The sequence below is a fragment of the Giraffa tippelskirchi genome, chromosome 4 (assembly GCF_054371585.1).
Source record: "Giraffa tippelskirchi isolate mGirTip1 chromosome 4, T2T-mGirTip1v1.2.pri, whole genome shotgun sequence".
NCBI classification, from domain to species: Eukaryota; Metazoa; Chordata; class Mammalia; order Artiodactyla; family Giraffidae; genus Giraffa; species Giraffa tippelskirchi.
Window position 1 is genome coordinate 42,128,247 of NC_137278.1, and position 16,345 is coordinate 42,144,591.

Consider the following 16,345-nt stretch of genomic DNA (forward strand, 5'->3'; position numbering starts at 1 on the left):
AAAAAACCCAGACAACATTCATATTCTTTCCACTACACTGGGGTGTTTCTTACTACCACTCACATACTCTCTATTTAGAACAATAAGACTGGATACTGGCAAGAAGCATTATGCTATTATATAATAGTTGAACAGAACCTAAACATGAACACTTGAATTTTGAAAATATTTTTAATTTTTAAAGTAAAAAAATTTTTATATAGTTATTTATCAGTTCAGTCGCTCAGTCGTGTCCAACTCTTTGCGACCCCATGAACCGCACCACGCCAGGCCTCCCTGTCCATCACCAACTCCCGGAGTTTACCCAAACCCATGTCCATTGAGTCAGTGATGCCATCCAACCATCATCCTCTGCCGTCCCCTTCTCCTCCTGCCCTCAATCTTTCCCAGCACCAGGCTCTTTTCAAATGAGTCAGCTCTTCGCATCAGGTGGCCAAAGTACTGGAGTTTCAGCATCAACATCAGTCCTTCCAATGAACACCCAGGACTGATTTCCTTTAGGATGGACTGGTTGGATCTCCTTGCAGTCCAAGGGACTCTCAAGAGTCTTCTCCAACACCATAGTTCAAAAGCATCAATTCTTTGGAGCTCACCTTTCTTTATAATCCAACTCTCACATCCATACATGACGACTGGAAAAACCATAGCCTTGACTAGATGGACCTTTGTTGACAAAGTAATGTCTCTGCTTTTTAATATGCTGTCTAGGTTGGCCATAACTTTCTTTCCAGGGAGTAAGCGTCTTTTAACTTCATGGCAGCAATCACCATCTGCAGTGATTTTGGAGCCCAAAAAAATAAAGTCAGCCACTGTTTTCCCATCTATTTGCCATCAAGTGATGGGACTGGATGCCATGATCTTAGTTTTCTGAATGTTGAGCTTTAAGCCAACTTTTTCACTCTCCTCTTTCATCAAGAGGCTCTTTAGTTCTTCTTCACTTTCTGCCATAAGGGTGGCATCATATGCATATCTGAGGTTATTGATATTTCTTCTGGCAATCTTGATTCCAGCTTGTGCTAGTTGATTTATATGTTAATATCTTCTGTACAGCAAAGTGACTCAGTTATAGATACATATTATGTATATATACACACATGCATACTTTTCCATATCGTTTTCTATTATGGTTTGTCACAGAATATTGAATATAGTCCCCAGTGCTATATGGTATGACCTTGTTGTGAAAACCTTTCAGAAATATCTCTGCTGCTAATAGAACAAAGGAGGGAAGAATGTTTGTTATGACTACGAAATTTAACAGCTCATTTGTCATTTTGATGATCTGTGTTATCTTTTAGATATTCTATTTCTCTACTCTTCTATGGTGTGTATATTTGGGGTTTTGAATAGTACACTATCTTTCCTCCAAGCAAAGCCTGCATACTCCCTAGAGTATTTTCTCTGAGAACATTGGCATTTCGGAGTACTTTTATTGATTGAAACTTGTTAGATTTAGACTAACTTAGATTTTAGGGATACTAGTAGGTTTCATCTGCATGTGCAACCTACAAGAACATTTATTCCCACTTTCCTAACTTTATTTCAGATACATGTAAAATATTTTCAACTTAGCTCACCTTACTACTTAAAACACCAACCAGGAATACAAAATGTTAGGTTAAAGCTTACTGCAAGATTAAATGTACCACTGAAATGCCACCCACTGTACAAGAAAAATGCCACAAAATGATGGTACTTTCTGCCAAGTAACAAAAACAAGTTAATGCTTGATTTCTGTTGTTTAGTGTAGTCAGCAAACAAGAAGATGAAAAACAAAAGGAAAAACTTTCACACACCTATTTTCCAAAGCAAAATCTCTTTTGAAAGTTGTTATCAGAGCAAAAAACTTAATGCTACGTAATTAGTCTCAGGGTACTCTTTTGCTATCTCTACAAAAGTTAGTCTAACACCTTCATTATATTCATGTGTGTGATATGGGAAAAGGTTCTCAGTATCAATTACGAAACCTACAGTAAAGAGTAGACTCAAGATCCCAAGGCTTATGAAACTTGAGTGCATCAAGGGGACCCATACTTACTTGCTTCAACAGAGGGAATGGACAGACATTACTTTTAAAGGGATCAGGTAACCATCTAATTGGAAACATAATAAGCACTGGCTCCTCCTGGGCAGGGAAGGTAAACAAAAAACTCACACATGACCAAATTTTATTTCTCTGTAAATTAAAACAGAATCTTCTTGTATCCTCGTTGTTATCCATTTAATGGGATAGAAAAAATATATATCTCTCTAGGGATGAAAGAAAGGATTTCAAACCATATTTAATCATTTTGATCAATCATTAAATGTAACTACCAGGTCTTACGTAGGAAAGTGTTAGTCGTTCAGTCGTGTCTGACTCTTTTATGATCCCATGGACTGCCCATGGAAATCTCCAGGTAAGAATACTGGAGTGGGTAGCAATTCCCTTTTCCAGGGGATCTTGCTGATCCAGGGATCAAAGCCAGGTCTCCTGCATTGCAGGCAGATTCTTTACCAACTGAGTCACCAGGGTCTTAGGTATACTAGTGAGCAAATCCTCACATCAGTGGAATGTATTGAAGAAACAGAATGTTATTTAAACCTAACCACTTTTAAACTTTGCTTTAAACTTCTTCCCCAACCTTTTTTCATAAAGAATTTACATGGAAATTTTAAAGGAAAGTTCCATATGACTTTAGGATTAGATATGACAAGTCAATTGCTTCAAATCTTTTTGTTGAATGAGGTAGAGCAGAAGTTGGCAGATTTTTTTCTCTGTAGAGCCAGACAGTGAATATATTTTCTATTGCAGGGCATCCATAAACAAATAAGTGTGGGTGTGTTGCAAATCCCATGGACGGAGGAGCCTGGTAGGCTGCAGTCCATGGGGTCGCTAAGAGTCAGACACGACTGAGCAACTTCACTTTCACTTTTCCCTTTCATGCACTGGAGAAGGAAATGGCAACCCACTCCAGTGTTCTTGCCTGGAGAATCCCAGGGACGGTGGAGCCTGGTGGGCTGCCGTCTATGGGGTCGCACAGAGTCGGACACGACTGAAGCGACTGAGCAGCAGCAGCAGTTGCAATGAAACTTTATTTACTAAAACAGGCAGCAGGACAGATTTGTTTCCTAGGCCATAGTTTGCTGATCCCTGAGGTAGAGCCAAAAATTTAAAATGAAGATTCAAATAACCAGAATCCACTAACTGAACAGTACCACCCACCATAAGGAGGAACTCTTTAACAGTTCAACAAGAAAGCAGCTAACAGACTTAACAAAGATTTTGATTAAAATTAAATTTCCTGACATTTTACTTTTTTAATTTAAAAAATTGTATATTAAAGTACAGTTGATTTACAATGTTGTGCCAATCTGACTTACAACAAAGTGACTCAGGTATACACATATATGCATTTTTAAAAAATATTCTTTTCCATTATGGTTTATCACAGGATGTTCAGTATAGTTCCCTGCACTATACATTAGGACCTTGTTGTTTATCCATTTTAAATGTAAATAGTTTGCATCTACCAACCCCAAACTCACAGTCCATACCTCTCCCTCCCTCCCTCTTGGCAGCCAGAAGTCTGTTTTCTATGAGTCTGTTTCTGTTTTGTAGATAGGTTCTTTTGTATCATATTCTAGATTCCACATATAAATAATATCATTATTTTTTAAAGTATATTGTTTTAACTATCCACAAGACCAGTTTGATGCTAAAAGGGCTACATCTTGTTCATGGTAATAAACAATGCCAAATTTCATTTACTACTAGTTAATTCCAGTAAGTAAATGGCTGATGTAATTACAATACTTCAGTAGAGGACTGTGGACCCAAGGGGCTGAGACTCAGTTTCAGAGTTTATAAATGGAAGCCATCAGGGCCTACCTCACAGGGTGAATAATAAATTAGAGGAATGAATGTTTGACACTCAGTGTGTGCTCAAGAAGTGATAGCTTTTATGACTACTGTTGTTATACAGATGACACATACAGACAAAACGACATGCCAAGGAGTAAAATAAATGTCAAAACTAGGTTCAAATCTCACTAAGGCTATTTCTCTACCACTATTTAACATTCTATATCACGATTAAAATACTTGTCTCAATTTATATCAATTTCTACCATATTGTAACAAGAAATTAAATAATCAAATATTTTGCGTCCTCCCCAAGTTCTTCCTATCAAGTTAGGAGATAAGTACCTAAGTAAAAATATCTGTCATTAAGAGCTGCTTATATAAACAGAACGTGTTACTGCTACTTCTTGGGGATTTAAAATTTTGAAAATTGGTGAACATTTTGGTTGCTAGTTGGCATTTGTGACTTAAATCTTGATCATATTATGAAATACAAGGAGTGTAAACCACACGTTAGGTGTGCTAAGTGCTTTACTTCCCAAGAAGCACAATCAAGTTCAAAGATGTGATGGAACATAGTCCAAATAACTTAGTAAGTAGAAGAGGTATAAGAATATAACATTAATGCCAGAAGAAGAGAAACTAACCTACCACAAGAATAGCTTGTCCTGTGATAAGGCAGATAAAATTCGTAAAAAACAACAACAAAAAAACAGATTTTCTTTCAATTCTGGTTTCCTCGGTGTATATGCCCAGCAGTGGGATTGCTGGGTCATATGGCAGTTCTATTCCCAGTTTTTTAAGCTAAAACACTGTAATCAGACACTAAATTTTAAAAAACTCACTGTTATTTTGAGCAAGATTGGTACTGCTAAAGGTTTCAGGTTTTTGTCTTCAAGATTATTAAATAATTTTAATTATTTTTAAATATATGCAATTTTCCCCTCAACACTGCCAGCTAAGGTAATTTAATACGTGCAACAGCCTTAAAGTCAATAAAGTGAAATATTTTTTAAACTTTGATTTAGTCTACTATACATGAGCAAATTATTCATCTAACACTACAATTTAGTTTCTAACAAAGTAAACTGTAAATTTTTACTGAAGAGTCAGTGTTGCACTCCTAATCAATGTGATGGTAACAAAAAAAAGTACACACACATTTAGCATATTAAATATTTAGCTGAGGTTATAACAGTAACTAAATAGCAACTAAATAAAACACTACCCACTCCAGTTACTTGAATTTCAAATGCCTTCAACTTCAAAGAGGAAAAATAACCATCAGTTCTTGCTTGAATTTAGAATTAGGAAACTGGTGACTGAGCCATGTTTGTCAGCTCAAATATATATCAAATTCCAGCCTGCAAACAGCAGCGCATCTGGCCATTAAACCTTTAAAGAAACTTGGGCTCTGACAAATGCAGGGTTGAAAGTCAAATGCTCTTCCAGGCAAGTACCAGGCTCCCTTTTTATTTTCTCTGTTGTGTCCAGCGCTAGGAAGCCAAAGGAGAAGGTCTGCTTCTTACAGAGAAGTGCATTTGTGCTCAGAAGAATTCCTACTTGTCAAAACTATTCTGAAAAGGGAAACTAGCCTGAAGCAGCAGTTTCACTCTCAAGATAGTCTGATAGATGAGTATATAGGCCAACTAGGGGTATCCTACACAAATTTTCATTTGCCTATTACCTTTTGCTATTCACCAAAACAGTTGGCAACATTGTTTCTTGCACCTTTAAAGGCCATTTTTAAGAAATGCATTTCTGAGAGTATTCACTAACAGCTAACATTTATTGAACACTTGTTATGTGCAAGACACTGTGCTAAGCACGTTCACATGCACAATTTCATTTTATCTTTATAATGAGAGTTTTGAAGTAAGTCCTATTACTGTTCTCTACATCTCAGGTTCAGGAAAGTAGCTAATGCCAAGTCAGTGCTGAACCTGGATCTGAATCTAGGAGGGTGACTCCAGAGCCTTAATTTTTAGGTATCAACAATGTATTTCACATCATGGCAAACAGATCGGTAAACAATGGAAACAGTGACAGACTTTATTTTTTGGGCTCCAAAATCACTGCAGATGATGACTGCAGCCATAAAATTAAAACACACTTGCTCCTTGGAAGAAAAGCTATGACTGACCTAGACAGCATATTAAAAAGCAGAGACATTACTTTACCAACAAATCCGTACAGTCAAATCTATGGTATTTCCAGTAGTCATGTATGTGAGAGTTGGGACTATAAAGAAAGCTGAGTGCTGAAGAATTGATGCTTCTGAAATGTAGTGTTGGAGAAGACTCTTGAGAGTCCCTCGGACTGCAAGGAGATAAAACCAGTCAATCCTAAAGGAATTGCGTCCTGAATATTCATTGGAAGGACTGATGCTGAAGCTGAAACTCCTGATGCGAAGAACTGACTCATTGGAAAAGACCTTGATGCTGGGAAAGACTGAAGGCAGGAGGAGAAGGGGACGACAGAAAATGAGATGGTTGGATGGCATCACTGATTCAGTGAACATGAGTTTGAGGAAGCTCCGGGAGTTGGTGATGAACAGGGAAGCCTGGCGTGCTGCAGTCTATGGGGTCACAAAGAGTCAGACACGACTGAGCAACTGAACTGTACTGTATTATAACCAGGACCAACTTCTGCAGTAGGCACAGGGCCTGGATCCACAGTAATTTTAAGGGTTCATGAGAACATTTTAATAGTTAATATTAGCATACTCATTTTTATACCAAGTTATAAAACAGAATTTATGGGGAAGGGGCTCACAAAAATCATATGTGGTCATGGCTATACTACTTTCCAAAGGTCCACTGGCTTTTATAGGATTTCTCTATCTTTCCCAATTTTCTCATTTCTCATATATTTGTTTTTCTATTAGGAAAGACCTATTAGGGTCTTTATTACCTTGAATGTCTCTATATTTTATTTTCTTCAACCCATACAGGATTTCTGGGAAAGCAAAAATGATTACCAAATGTTTTAATTCATCAATGAGGGCAAAGCACTAAGCCTGAATTATACTCATTCCCAGTTCTGTCCTATCTCCATGTCTAGGTTTGGAGGAAGAAAGCCCTCAGCTATACAAGCAATCATTTCACTTTATTCACTGATGCAAGTAAGTCATACTATCTAATGCAAAGCTTCTCAGCTGATATGGCTCAGTTACAAACAGGTTATAGGTCTTCCAAAAATCCTGAAAGCTATATATGGACATATGGTATTCCCTCTTGTGATGGCTAATTTATGCATCAACTTGACAGGGCCAAGAGGTGCCCAGATATTTGGTCAAACATTATTCTAGATATATCTGTGAGGGTGTTGCTGGATGAGATTAACATTTGAATTGGCAGACTAAGTAAAGCAGATTGTCTTCCTTAATATGGATGGCCTTCAATCAACTGAAGACAGTTTTCGGATTGTAGATTTTAGGATTATCCATGATCACCTCCATAACTGCATGAGCCAATTCCTTATAAAAAATTGGTCAGCCTGTCTCTCCATGCATGCATACATCTATCCACCCAACTTCCTGGTTCTATTTCTCTGGAGAACCTTTGACTAATACACCTCTGTTTTGTATAAATGACTATAATGGGGTATAGAGACTGTGTATTGAAACTCTCATTCAAAGTTCAAAGGAGTGTATAATACCAGCACCAAAGATCCTAGGAACTGGCTCTTAGGCCAGACAAAGGCACACCTCCTTTAAAGTATTTTGATTTTTTAAGGTAATTTCTAAATTCCTTCAACATATTTCTAGTTAGTTTTCCTTTCTTCCTTACAAACAGCAGTCGATCATGTCAACAGTTTTAATATTGATAGCATTAGGTCTTGTTCTTAAGTGGAAGTTTGGAAGAAACATAAAATCCACTGGGCAATTTGATCTTCCATTTAAGAGGATATCTTATGCCTTACTATCATTAAATATTAAGTAAGATATCAAGTACAACCTACAATTGTATACTTATCAATCCCTAACTTCAACCTACATAAGAAGAGTAACCAATTCCTTATGCTCTAAAAAGATGGTTTGCTGCTTCTGTACATAATACTAATAAAGTTATTTCTATTTTGGAATTAAAGACCAGAATTTCAAATTTTCTGAAGGAAATAAAACAAAAGTAATTGCTGTCCAAATACTTCAAGCAAGCAAAGAGCTATAAGGCCTAAAATCTCAATTTCTTTTTTTCTTTTCAAATTGAGCTGTTATTGACTTATAATATTATATGTTTCATATGAATAGTTCAATAATGTATATATCACAAAATGATCACCACAGTCACATATTTTTCTTTTCTTGTGATGAGAACTTTTAAGAACTACTCTCTTAGCAACTTTCAAATACAAAACGCAGTACTACTAACTGATCACCATGCTGTACATTATATCTCTAGGACTGATTTATTTTGTAACTGGAAGGTTGTACCTTTTGACTATTTAATTTCTTTATTTTGTTGCTTACTTATGTTTTCAGTCATAAGTTCAAGTGTTCACCAACAGAAAGGAAAACCTGCACAAACCTCAGGCAGGTGATTAAATAAACGAAGGTGAATATTCTCAGTTATGAGAATGCTGACTCTGCTGAGCAAACCAATAACTGAATCTCAAAATAACATAAGCCAAAGTATTAGTGATTCTCTTCTTTTTCCTTTTTGTGACACTCAATTTTTAAAGCTCTCAAGATAAATCTTCTTCTAATAACATTTTCCCAGTAGTGTTATCAATTAGATGGCTAATAAAAGAAAATGATTCATAGCTTCCTTTTCTATAGCCAATTAATATGAAGAGATTACTTACCCCAATTACCTAAATTCTCAAATAACACCCAGAGCAACATTTTAAAATTTTTACAAAAGCTCAGGGTTTAATGCGGTGTTCATGACATTACTGTCTTTACCATATATCTAGGAAAAAGCATCTTGACTATTTCAATCAAGGTTCCTTTCTAGAACATTAACCGATCAAAAAAAATAAGACTGTTAAAACAATACACATAATGGTCTTTTGAAAAAACACTGCTTTCAAAGTAAGGAGATTTTTATTATTGTCATTTTGTTCAAATCTTAGCCCCCAAAGTGAAAACTAGTTTTGACCTTTTTTCAATTCATACAATAGAGACATCACTAATTTGCTTTTCTCTACAATTTATAAGAATGTTAACAGAAAAATGAAATAAACTGAACTCTGGGTTCCCAGAAAAAAAATATTCCCTGAGGGGGAACAATATTTCTCAATAAATGGTCATTATGATTTTTACATCAAGGCCTCTGAGGCTTGATGAAATCATACCTGAGAATTGGGTTGACTAGCAACATTGTAGAAATTTGAAAGAGTTTTTTCTAGACTCTTCCCTAAGTAACAAATTATTGCAATAAGGTTGCAATAATTGATTGTCTCAATCTAGGGAAGATATATTTTACTAAAATGTTAAGATATGCCTTTGGTAGACTGAAAAAAGGAAAGTACTAAAAACAGGGACCCGGACAATGTCACATACATAGTGAAAAGTAAAAGAAATGTGAAATAACAACTATACCATTTGTCTGACTTCACAATGGACTGTTCCCCGTATTTGCTTAATTGCATTAACTGAGCTCTGAATTCTAAAAGACTCTCACAACATTCTGTCAAAGTACAATTTGATGGCACTCTGTTCAGGATAGAACTGCTGTATTTCGGTAAGATTCAATCTACAATCAAAGTTTTACAACTTACAATAAAAAAAAAAACCTAATGTTTACATTAATATGTGAGGATTTCTGTGCTGTCCCCCAACATGCTGTCCCCCATTACACGGTAGCAGTTAGGATAAAGATTTTAAGATAAATATTAGTAAATCTATTCCTCTCTAAGAGAACTAGATTAATGTGCATTTCCAGCAGATTCTGAAAAAGGAAGAAACTACAGGTCACAAGCCTCCTTCACAATAGCAGGATAAGGATGAAAGTCACTTTCCATCTCCCAACCTCAATTCCTTTCCAAATTCCTCTTCTAGCCCCACTTCCAGCAGTTTCTCCTTTCCAACATCCATCTCCAAGTTCTGCTCATTTTGCATAACCCATTCAGCAAAAAGAAAAGCCTGAGGATGGAATCAGACAAATCTCAGGAAGTCAATGCATCCTGCTATATCTATACCATTTGTGTTTTATTGTTACAAAACAGAATCATACTACAAGATTCTTTATTTTTCAGTGTATTTTTTTCACTCATTAAAAGATTTACTGTCTTTTTATCTTCACAAAAGTCTGCTGCAATAGATATGATCTCCTTTTTACAGACAGCTGAGTTCAGAAGCAGTTTGTCCAAAATCATAATGCTTATACAACACTGAGTCAAGATTTGAACTCAGATCTGTAACATTCCATAAAGCCCATGTACTTTATTTCCTCCTAGTATATCCAGTTATCAAATTACACATAAATAACTTTAATCAGCTCATAGGTTGCAAAAAAAATCCTTTTTTAAGTGGTTATACTTTAAAAATTCATTATATAATGATGATGTTTAAAGTTCTAAGGCTATAAATTAAAGACCATCCAATACCAGTGTCACCCTATACTCTAGTAAGATGAAAGTAAACAGGGAAAGGATTAGGTCAAAAACCGGTAGTCTTTGCTTTGCGTTATATACTTAATTCACTCTTTGTTTAAAATTGTAAGCTTCTGCCTCAATAATGAATTCAATAATGAATTACTCAACAGGAATAATACACATTAGCCAAACCATGTAATAACTGAATTAGCAAATTAAGCTATCCAGACACTCAATGTCAAATGAAAAGTGATTTGTTGTGCATTCCAATGGGTGGTACCATAATTTCTATAATATCTTAATGTATTAGAGATATCAAAGCAATGATGTATAACCATTTCAATTAACCAGACTTTGGAAATATTTTCAATTGAAAATGGTTTGCTTAGCAAAAGATAACTGAAGAATCAGAGTTCATAGATTCTAATTCTCAGTATCTTAAAAATAGGCCTATGGACCAAGTTAACACTTGGTAATAATACACATATCAATAAAAAGCAGTGATTTTCAAGGAAATGCTCTCTTCTACACTCCTAGGGTTGAGGAGAGGTTAAATGTAGCACAGGGTACAACTCAGGACTGCGGAACAATCTGAATATCATACTGCACCTCTAGCAGCTACTTTAGGTCAAAATAAACCTTAATGAATCTTCTCTGCAAGTCTGGACCAGAAAAAGATAAAGGACAAAGGCTAAGGGGTAAAAATATTCTCCCTGACAAGGCTAACTCCTAAAAAGAGTAAACATAAACATACATTTGCAAGAAATTATAAGCAAATAGTCACATTAAGTCAAGGTATGGCTGTTTCTTGTCCTAAGTCTAACCCTCAGTTGTGTCCTACTCTGCGACCCCATGGACTGTAGCCCACTAGGCACAGTAGGTCATTACTGTGCCCACTGTAGTAGGTCATTACTACACCTCTGCCCTGGGATTTCCCAGGCAAGAATACTGGAGTGGGTTGCCATTCCCTTCTCCAAGGGAATCTTTCCAACCCAGGGATCCAACACTGGTCTCCTGCATTGCAGGTAGATTCTTTACCATCTGAGCAACCAGGGAAGCCCTCTTGTTCTAGGTCTATCTCACAGCCTCACCCCAGGTCTTTTATTAGCTATTAAACTCTGAGGCCCAAATCTGCTTTTTTCAAATCCTTTTTCTAACCTTCAAATCCCTATAGCCTTCAGCACAGACTGAGGTTTCAAATTCTGCTTGCTCTTGTCTGCAATCAAAAGTCTTTCCTAGACAAAATTAAGAGATTATTTTCTGAATCTTAGTTTAACCTTGTAAAATCACTCTTCAGGTAGAAACTGAAGGATTTGCTGGAATAGTTCATTAGCTAATTAATGAATTTTTACATAAGTGGTATTTGTATCTACCAAAAAACTAAGTTGAATTTCTATAAATATTACAGAAACAGATAAAGAAAAATCTTACCAAGCATTATTATAGGAATGTCTCGTTAAAGTTAACCAAGTGATTGTGAAACATGTAACTAATCTACAAATCTGGCAAACATTATGTATCATAAAGAGACTCCTTTAACAGGTACCCAATTAAAAAATGCTTTTTGAAAAGCTGAATTAGAGATCTCCACAGCATTGTTATACAAAATAGAGAAAAATCAGTAAATACCTGAAGTGAAGTGGTTGTTTCATGTAAATGACCACCAGCAATTGCTCCTTTGGAAGCTGCTAACGAGACACTGTGCACTTTGGGGGTTCCCGGAGTATCAATCTTTTCATCTGTCCTATGTGACTTCCAGGCTTCCTTTCGATGATGAGATTCAGTGGCTTGCTGGTCTCCAAAAGCAGCCCAGGAACAGCTATCTTTCTGTCCATCCTCAAAAGCATTCCAATCTACAACTTGGCTAGGACCAGCTGAACTGAAGTCTGCAAAATCATCCGAGTCTTGAAAAGCACTGCAGTCATCTTGAATATTTGGCACAGAATCAAAGTCTCCAAACTCACCTTCTTGCCCAATCTCCAGTTTTGAAACAGGTTCAGTGCCTGTCCCAGTAGGTTTTCTTGCCAAACTGCATCCCTCTGATAAACTATCAGAAGTCTGTTTTAGGTCTGACTCAGTATATATAATTTCCTCTTGGCAAGAGACAGTGTTTGATTCTCCGAATTCTCCAAAGTCATCACCTGGTTCACTCAAATGTGGAAAGTGCTCTGAGGACTCTTCAAAAGTGACATCACTCATTGAATCTTGTGTACCAGTGGTAACAAAAGGTGGAGTTGTGCCACTGGCTGTGCCAAAGTCACCAAAATCATCCTCAATGGTATCGTTGCAAGTCACAAAGTCATTACTACTATCACCATTTTTTACACTCACAGAATCATCCAAAACATTTTCTTCTGTAGGATCAAAGCTAAGGCTCTGGGAGTCAGTAAACTCTATAATTTCTTCTTTGGAAGAACCAACTTCACCGTCTGCATCCAAAGTTTTAGTAGAAACCATGCACAGGTCAGCACATTTAGAAGTGAATAAATCAAGATTTTCCTCAGCTTTACATTGTTCTCTCCTACTGGCTTCTGAATTTTCAGCTGGGTCTGCCAAACTCCAAGCCTCTGACTGAACACTTGAATTGAAAAATTCATCTTGTTGCAATGTGGGAAGGTCTTGCTTTCCCCTGCTGAAACCCCTGTCACTTGCTATGCTTATTTCTGAAACACAAACCTCATCCTTTCTAGCAGTGTCTTCTTTATCATCAAAGCTTCTCTCCAAAGACACTTCTTTCATAGAATTCAGTTCATTGACTCTATTAATTTTATTGTTTTCTTGAATGGTTAGTGCTGCATCATTTAAAACTGCACATCCTATTTCTTCTAGTTGTATCCTATCTTTTTGGGAAAATGTGGCAAAATCTGCAAATTCCTCAGCAGGACTAGGTGCATAGTCTAAATTATACTCAGTACTATGAGTGCTAAAAGGCTTTCGTCCTTTTGAATCAGCTACAGTGTCCAGATCATCTGTTCCCTGAGGATTTACAGTTTCCAACACTGCAAACCCATTTGTTAGAATCTCCAGACAAGGAGGCTTTTCACCATTGCAGCTCTCTAACTGCTTGTTCTGATGAACAACATTCAGATCAGTTCTAAAATCTCCTGGAGAGAAACTTTCAGGTGTTCCAACATTCTGTCTCTGCTCCACTTCTTTATTTAAATCTCGTGGACTTTCTATGCCATCAATGGAAGTATCTAAAGTTTTAGATGAAATTATTTCTTTGCTGGTGGTAGAAAGTAAAACATCAGACTGTCCTTTCACAGGAGAAGAAAGTTCAGCAGTGATGTCCTTATCGTTACTATTTTTAATCGACTTAAAGCTTGTAAGGCTATCTACATTTTCTGAGAAATCATGAATTGGCATAAAATGGTTTGAAGGTACAAACTCTTCCTTGGGACGAGTGTAATCTGGTGTATCAAAATCAACAAACCCTACACCAGAAGGGCTAACTTCAGAAAACCCACCAAATTCCCCAAATTCATCATCATCATCATCCTCAGCTCCATTGTCTAGTGGTGGTGGGGATGAAGAGTACATTCGAATGATGTCTGGCTCCATCGTTGAATTGCTTTCAAATACTTAATTTACACCTGAAAAAAAAAAAGATTTCTTTTTAGGGAACAGATTACATACAATAAAGTTATTCAGAATTCTCTCAAAGAAACTTCAAAACAGTGTAAATTTACAGTGCTGTGCTTTTTATTTTTTAAACTATTTTTCTGTAAAGCAATTATCCTTCAACTAAAAATTATATACTTTTTAAAAAAAAAAACCCAACTATTTTTATCTTAGGTTAAGATTACACAGCTATAATGGCAAAAACAAAACAAAACAAAAACATCTTTTACAGTGTATGTTTCCAAGAGCACTGGTAGCACATTACTGAATCTGAGGATTCCAGAAAATTTCAAATAAACACTTACAAAAGTACATCTGTAAGAGTCTCTCTTGGGGCACTTGCTTGTTCCCTTAGACTCTCCTTCTAGTTCACTGGGGACTTAGGGCTTGCCTTGTGGATTTGTAGGAGGTTCTTTATAAATAAAATGAAAATTCTGTCTCTAATAATGGCTGCAAATATTTTCTTCAACTTGCTTTTCAATGTTTATTTCTGACTCAAGTTAATTTTTTCTGTTTTTAAAGATTTTTATTTTTTCAGAGAAGCTTTAGTTTCACAGCAGAATTGAGAAGATATAGAAACTTCCCACACGGATCCTACCCCATTAATTTGCATAGTCTCCTCTGTTTTGAACATCTTCTACCAGACTGGTATATTTGTTACAACTGATGAACCTACACTGACACATCATTATTACCCAAAGTCCACAGTTCATATTAGGGTTCATTCTTGGTGCTATACATTCTGAGTTTGGACCAATACATAAAGACACGCATCCACCATTACAGTATCACACAGAATAGTTTTACTGTCCCCCAAATCCTGTGTTCCACCTACTCTATTCATCCGTCCCTCTCCCCTACCCTGGCAACCACTGATTTTCTTACTGTCTCCACAGTTCTGCTTTTTCCAGAATGTTATATAATTAGAATTACAGAGTATGTAGCTTGTATATACTGTATGATTGGCTTCTTTCACCCAGTAATACGTATTGAAGGTTCTTCCTCCATGTCTTTTCATGGCTTGAAAACTTTATTTTCTTAAAGTATTGAATAATATTCCATTACCTGAATATACCATAGTTTAATTTTTTTTATAACTTTCCATTTCGAAATTTGTCGGGAGCCACGTTAGGCATTACTGACAAAATGGAGGCACGGCCCCAATCCCCTCTCCTCATCCCACAGGCATGGTCCCGGGATGAAGGAGTTAGGTCTTATGATTCTGACTGGTTCTTTCCTTCCTCCGGTTGAGTTGGCTGGAAAGAATGTTATAATCCATAATGTTAACTATTGACATTTGTTCAAGGATCTTTACAAAGAATGTTCCAGGATGAGCACATAGGCCGCAGCTTGAGGCCATGGGAAACATTGTTATCTGAAACCTGCTTGTAAGGGAAATGTTTATGGCAAAAGTAGTTTGCTGAGTTTAGGGTTTAGGAATAATTAAGAATAGGGAGAATCCCAGGGATGGCGAAGCCTGGTGGGCTGCCATCTATGGGGTTGCACAGAGTTGGACACGACTGAAGCTACTTAGCAGCAGCAGCAGAAGCTAAAAGTTTAAGGTATGTTGTAGTGTTGGCATATTTTACTATAGCTTATAGAAACTAGGAATTTTAGAGATACTAATAGCTAAAAGCCTTTTTAGGAGATAATGAGCTTAAGTTACTAGGGGATAGCAGGATTTAGAAAGATAAGAAATAAATTGAGGAATGTGGTATGCAGCCCAGAGACAAACTTGAGTTACAATGTAATCACAAGGACACTTAAGAGGGAACTCTGAAGGACAACAATGATTTATGGAGACAGTAAATCTGGGTGAGGGGAAACTGAAGATGCCAAACCTCTGACCTAATGCTTTTGTAAAGTATAAAAGAAAACCTGATGCTTAAAATAAACATGCAGTCCAGTACTGTGAGTGAGAGGCTGCACCATTCTCTCTGCCGACACCGTTCATCCCTTGAGGGCGATTCCCTGGCTGCTGGAGCTGGACTCTGGCAGAAATTGCTTAGGACTCACAAGAAGTTGTAAAAATAGTACAGAGAGTTCTCACATATGCTTTCACCCAGTTTCCCTCAGTAAGAATATGGTAAACAACAATAGCACATGATCAAACCCTGAAACTGACAACTGTATAACCTATTAAATCAGCTACAGACCTTGTTTAGATTTCATCACTTTTCCTTTCTTAGGGTGTCTGTACAGTTTTATGAAACTGATCATATGTGCAGATTAGATTTCACTGTCACTATAATTGAGGTTAGAACTATTGCAAAAATAGTTCAATAATATTCATCAGTATAAAGTCCTTTGTGTAATCCCTTAATAGTCATGCCCTTCCAT

At 36.6% G+C, this 16,345-nt stretch overlaps 1 protein-coding gene across 17 annotated transcripts in view; it reads right to left on the minus strand.

Annotated features, from left to right (window-relative positions):
* AFTPH (aftiphilin) overlaps positions 1-16,345 on the minus strand; it is a 70,322-nt gene that overhangs the window by 25,610 nt on the left and 28,367 nt on the right. For all 17 annotated transcript variants that reach the window (XR_014081741.1, XR_014081740.1, XR_014081737.1 and 14 more), the window contains exon 2: positions 12,014-13,977. Coding sequence is in view for 9 of the 17 variants with exons in the window: in XM_081588335.1 (XP_081444461.1) it covers positions 12,014-13,945 (1,932 nt within the window). In the remaining 8 variants the exon portion in view is untranslated. The remainder of the gene's footprint in view (positions 1-12,013; positions 13,978-16,345) is intronic.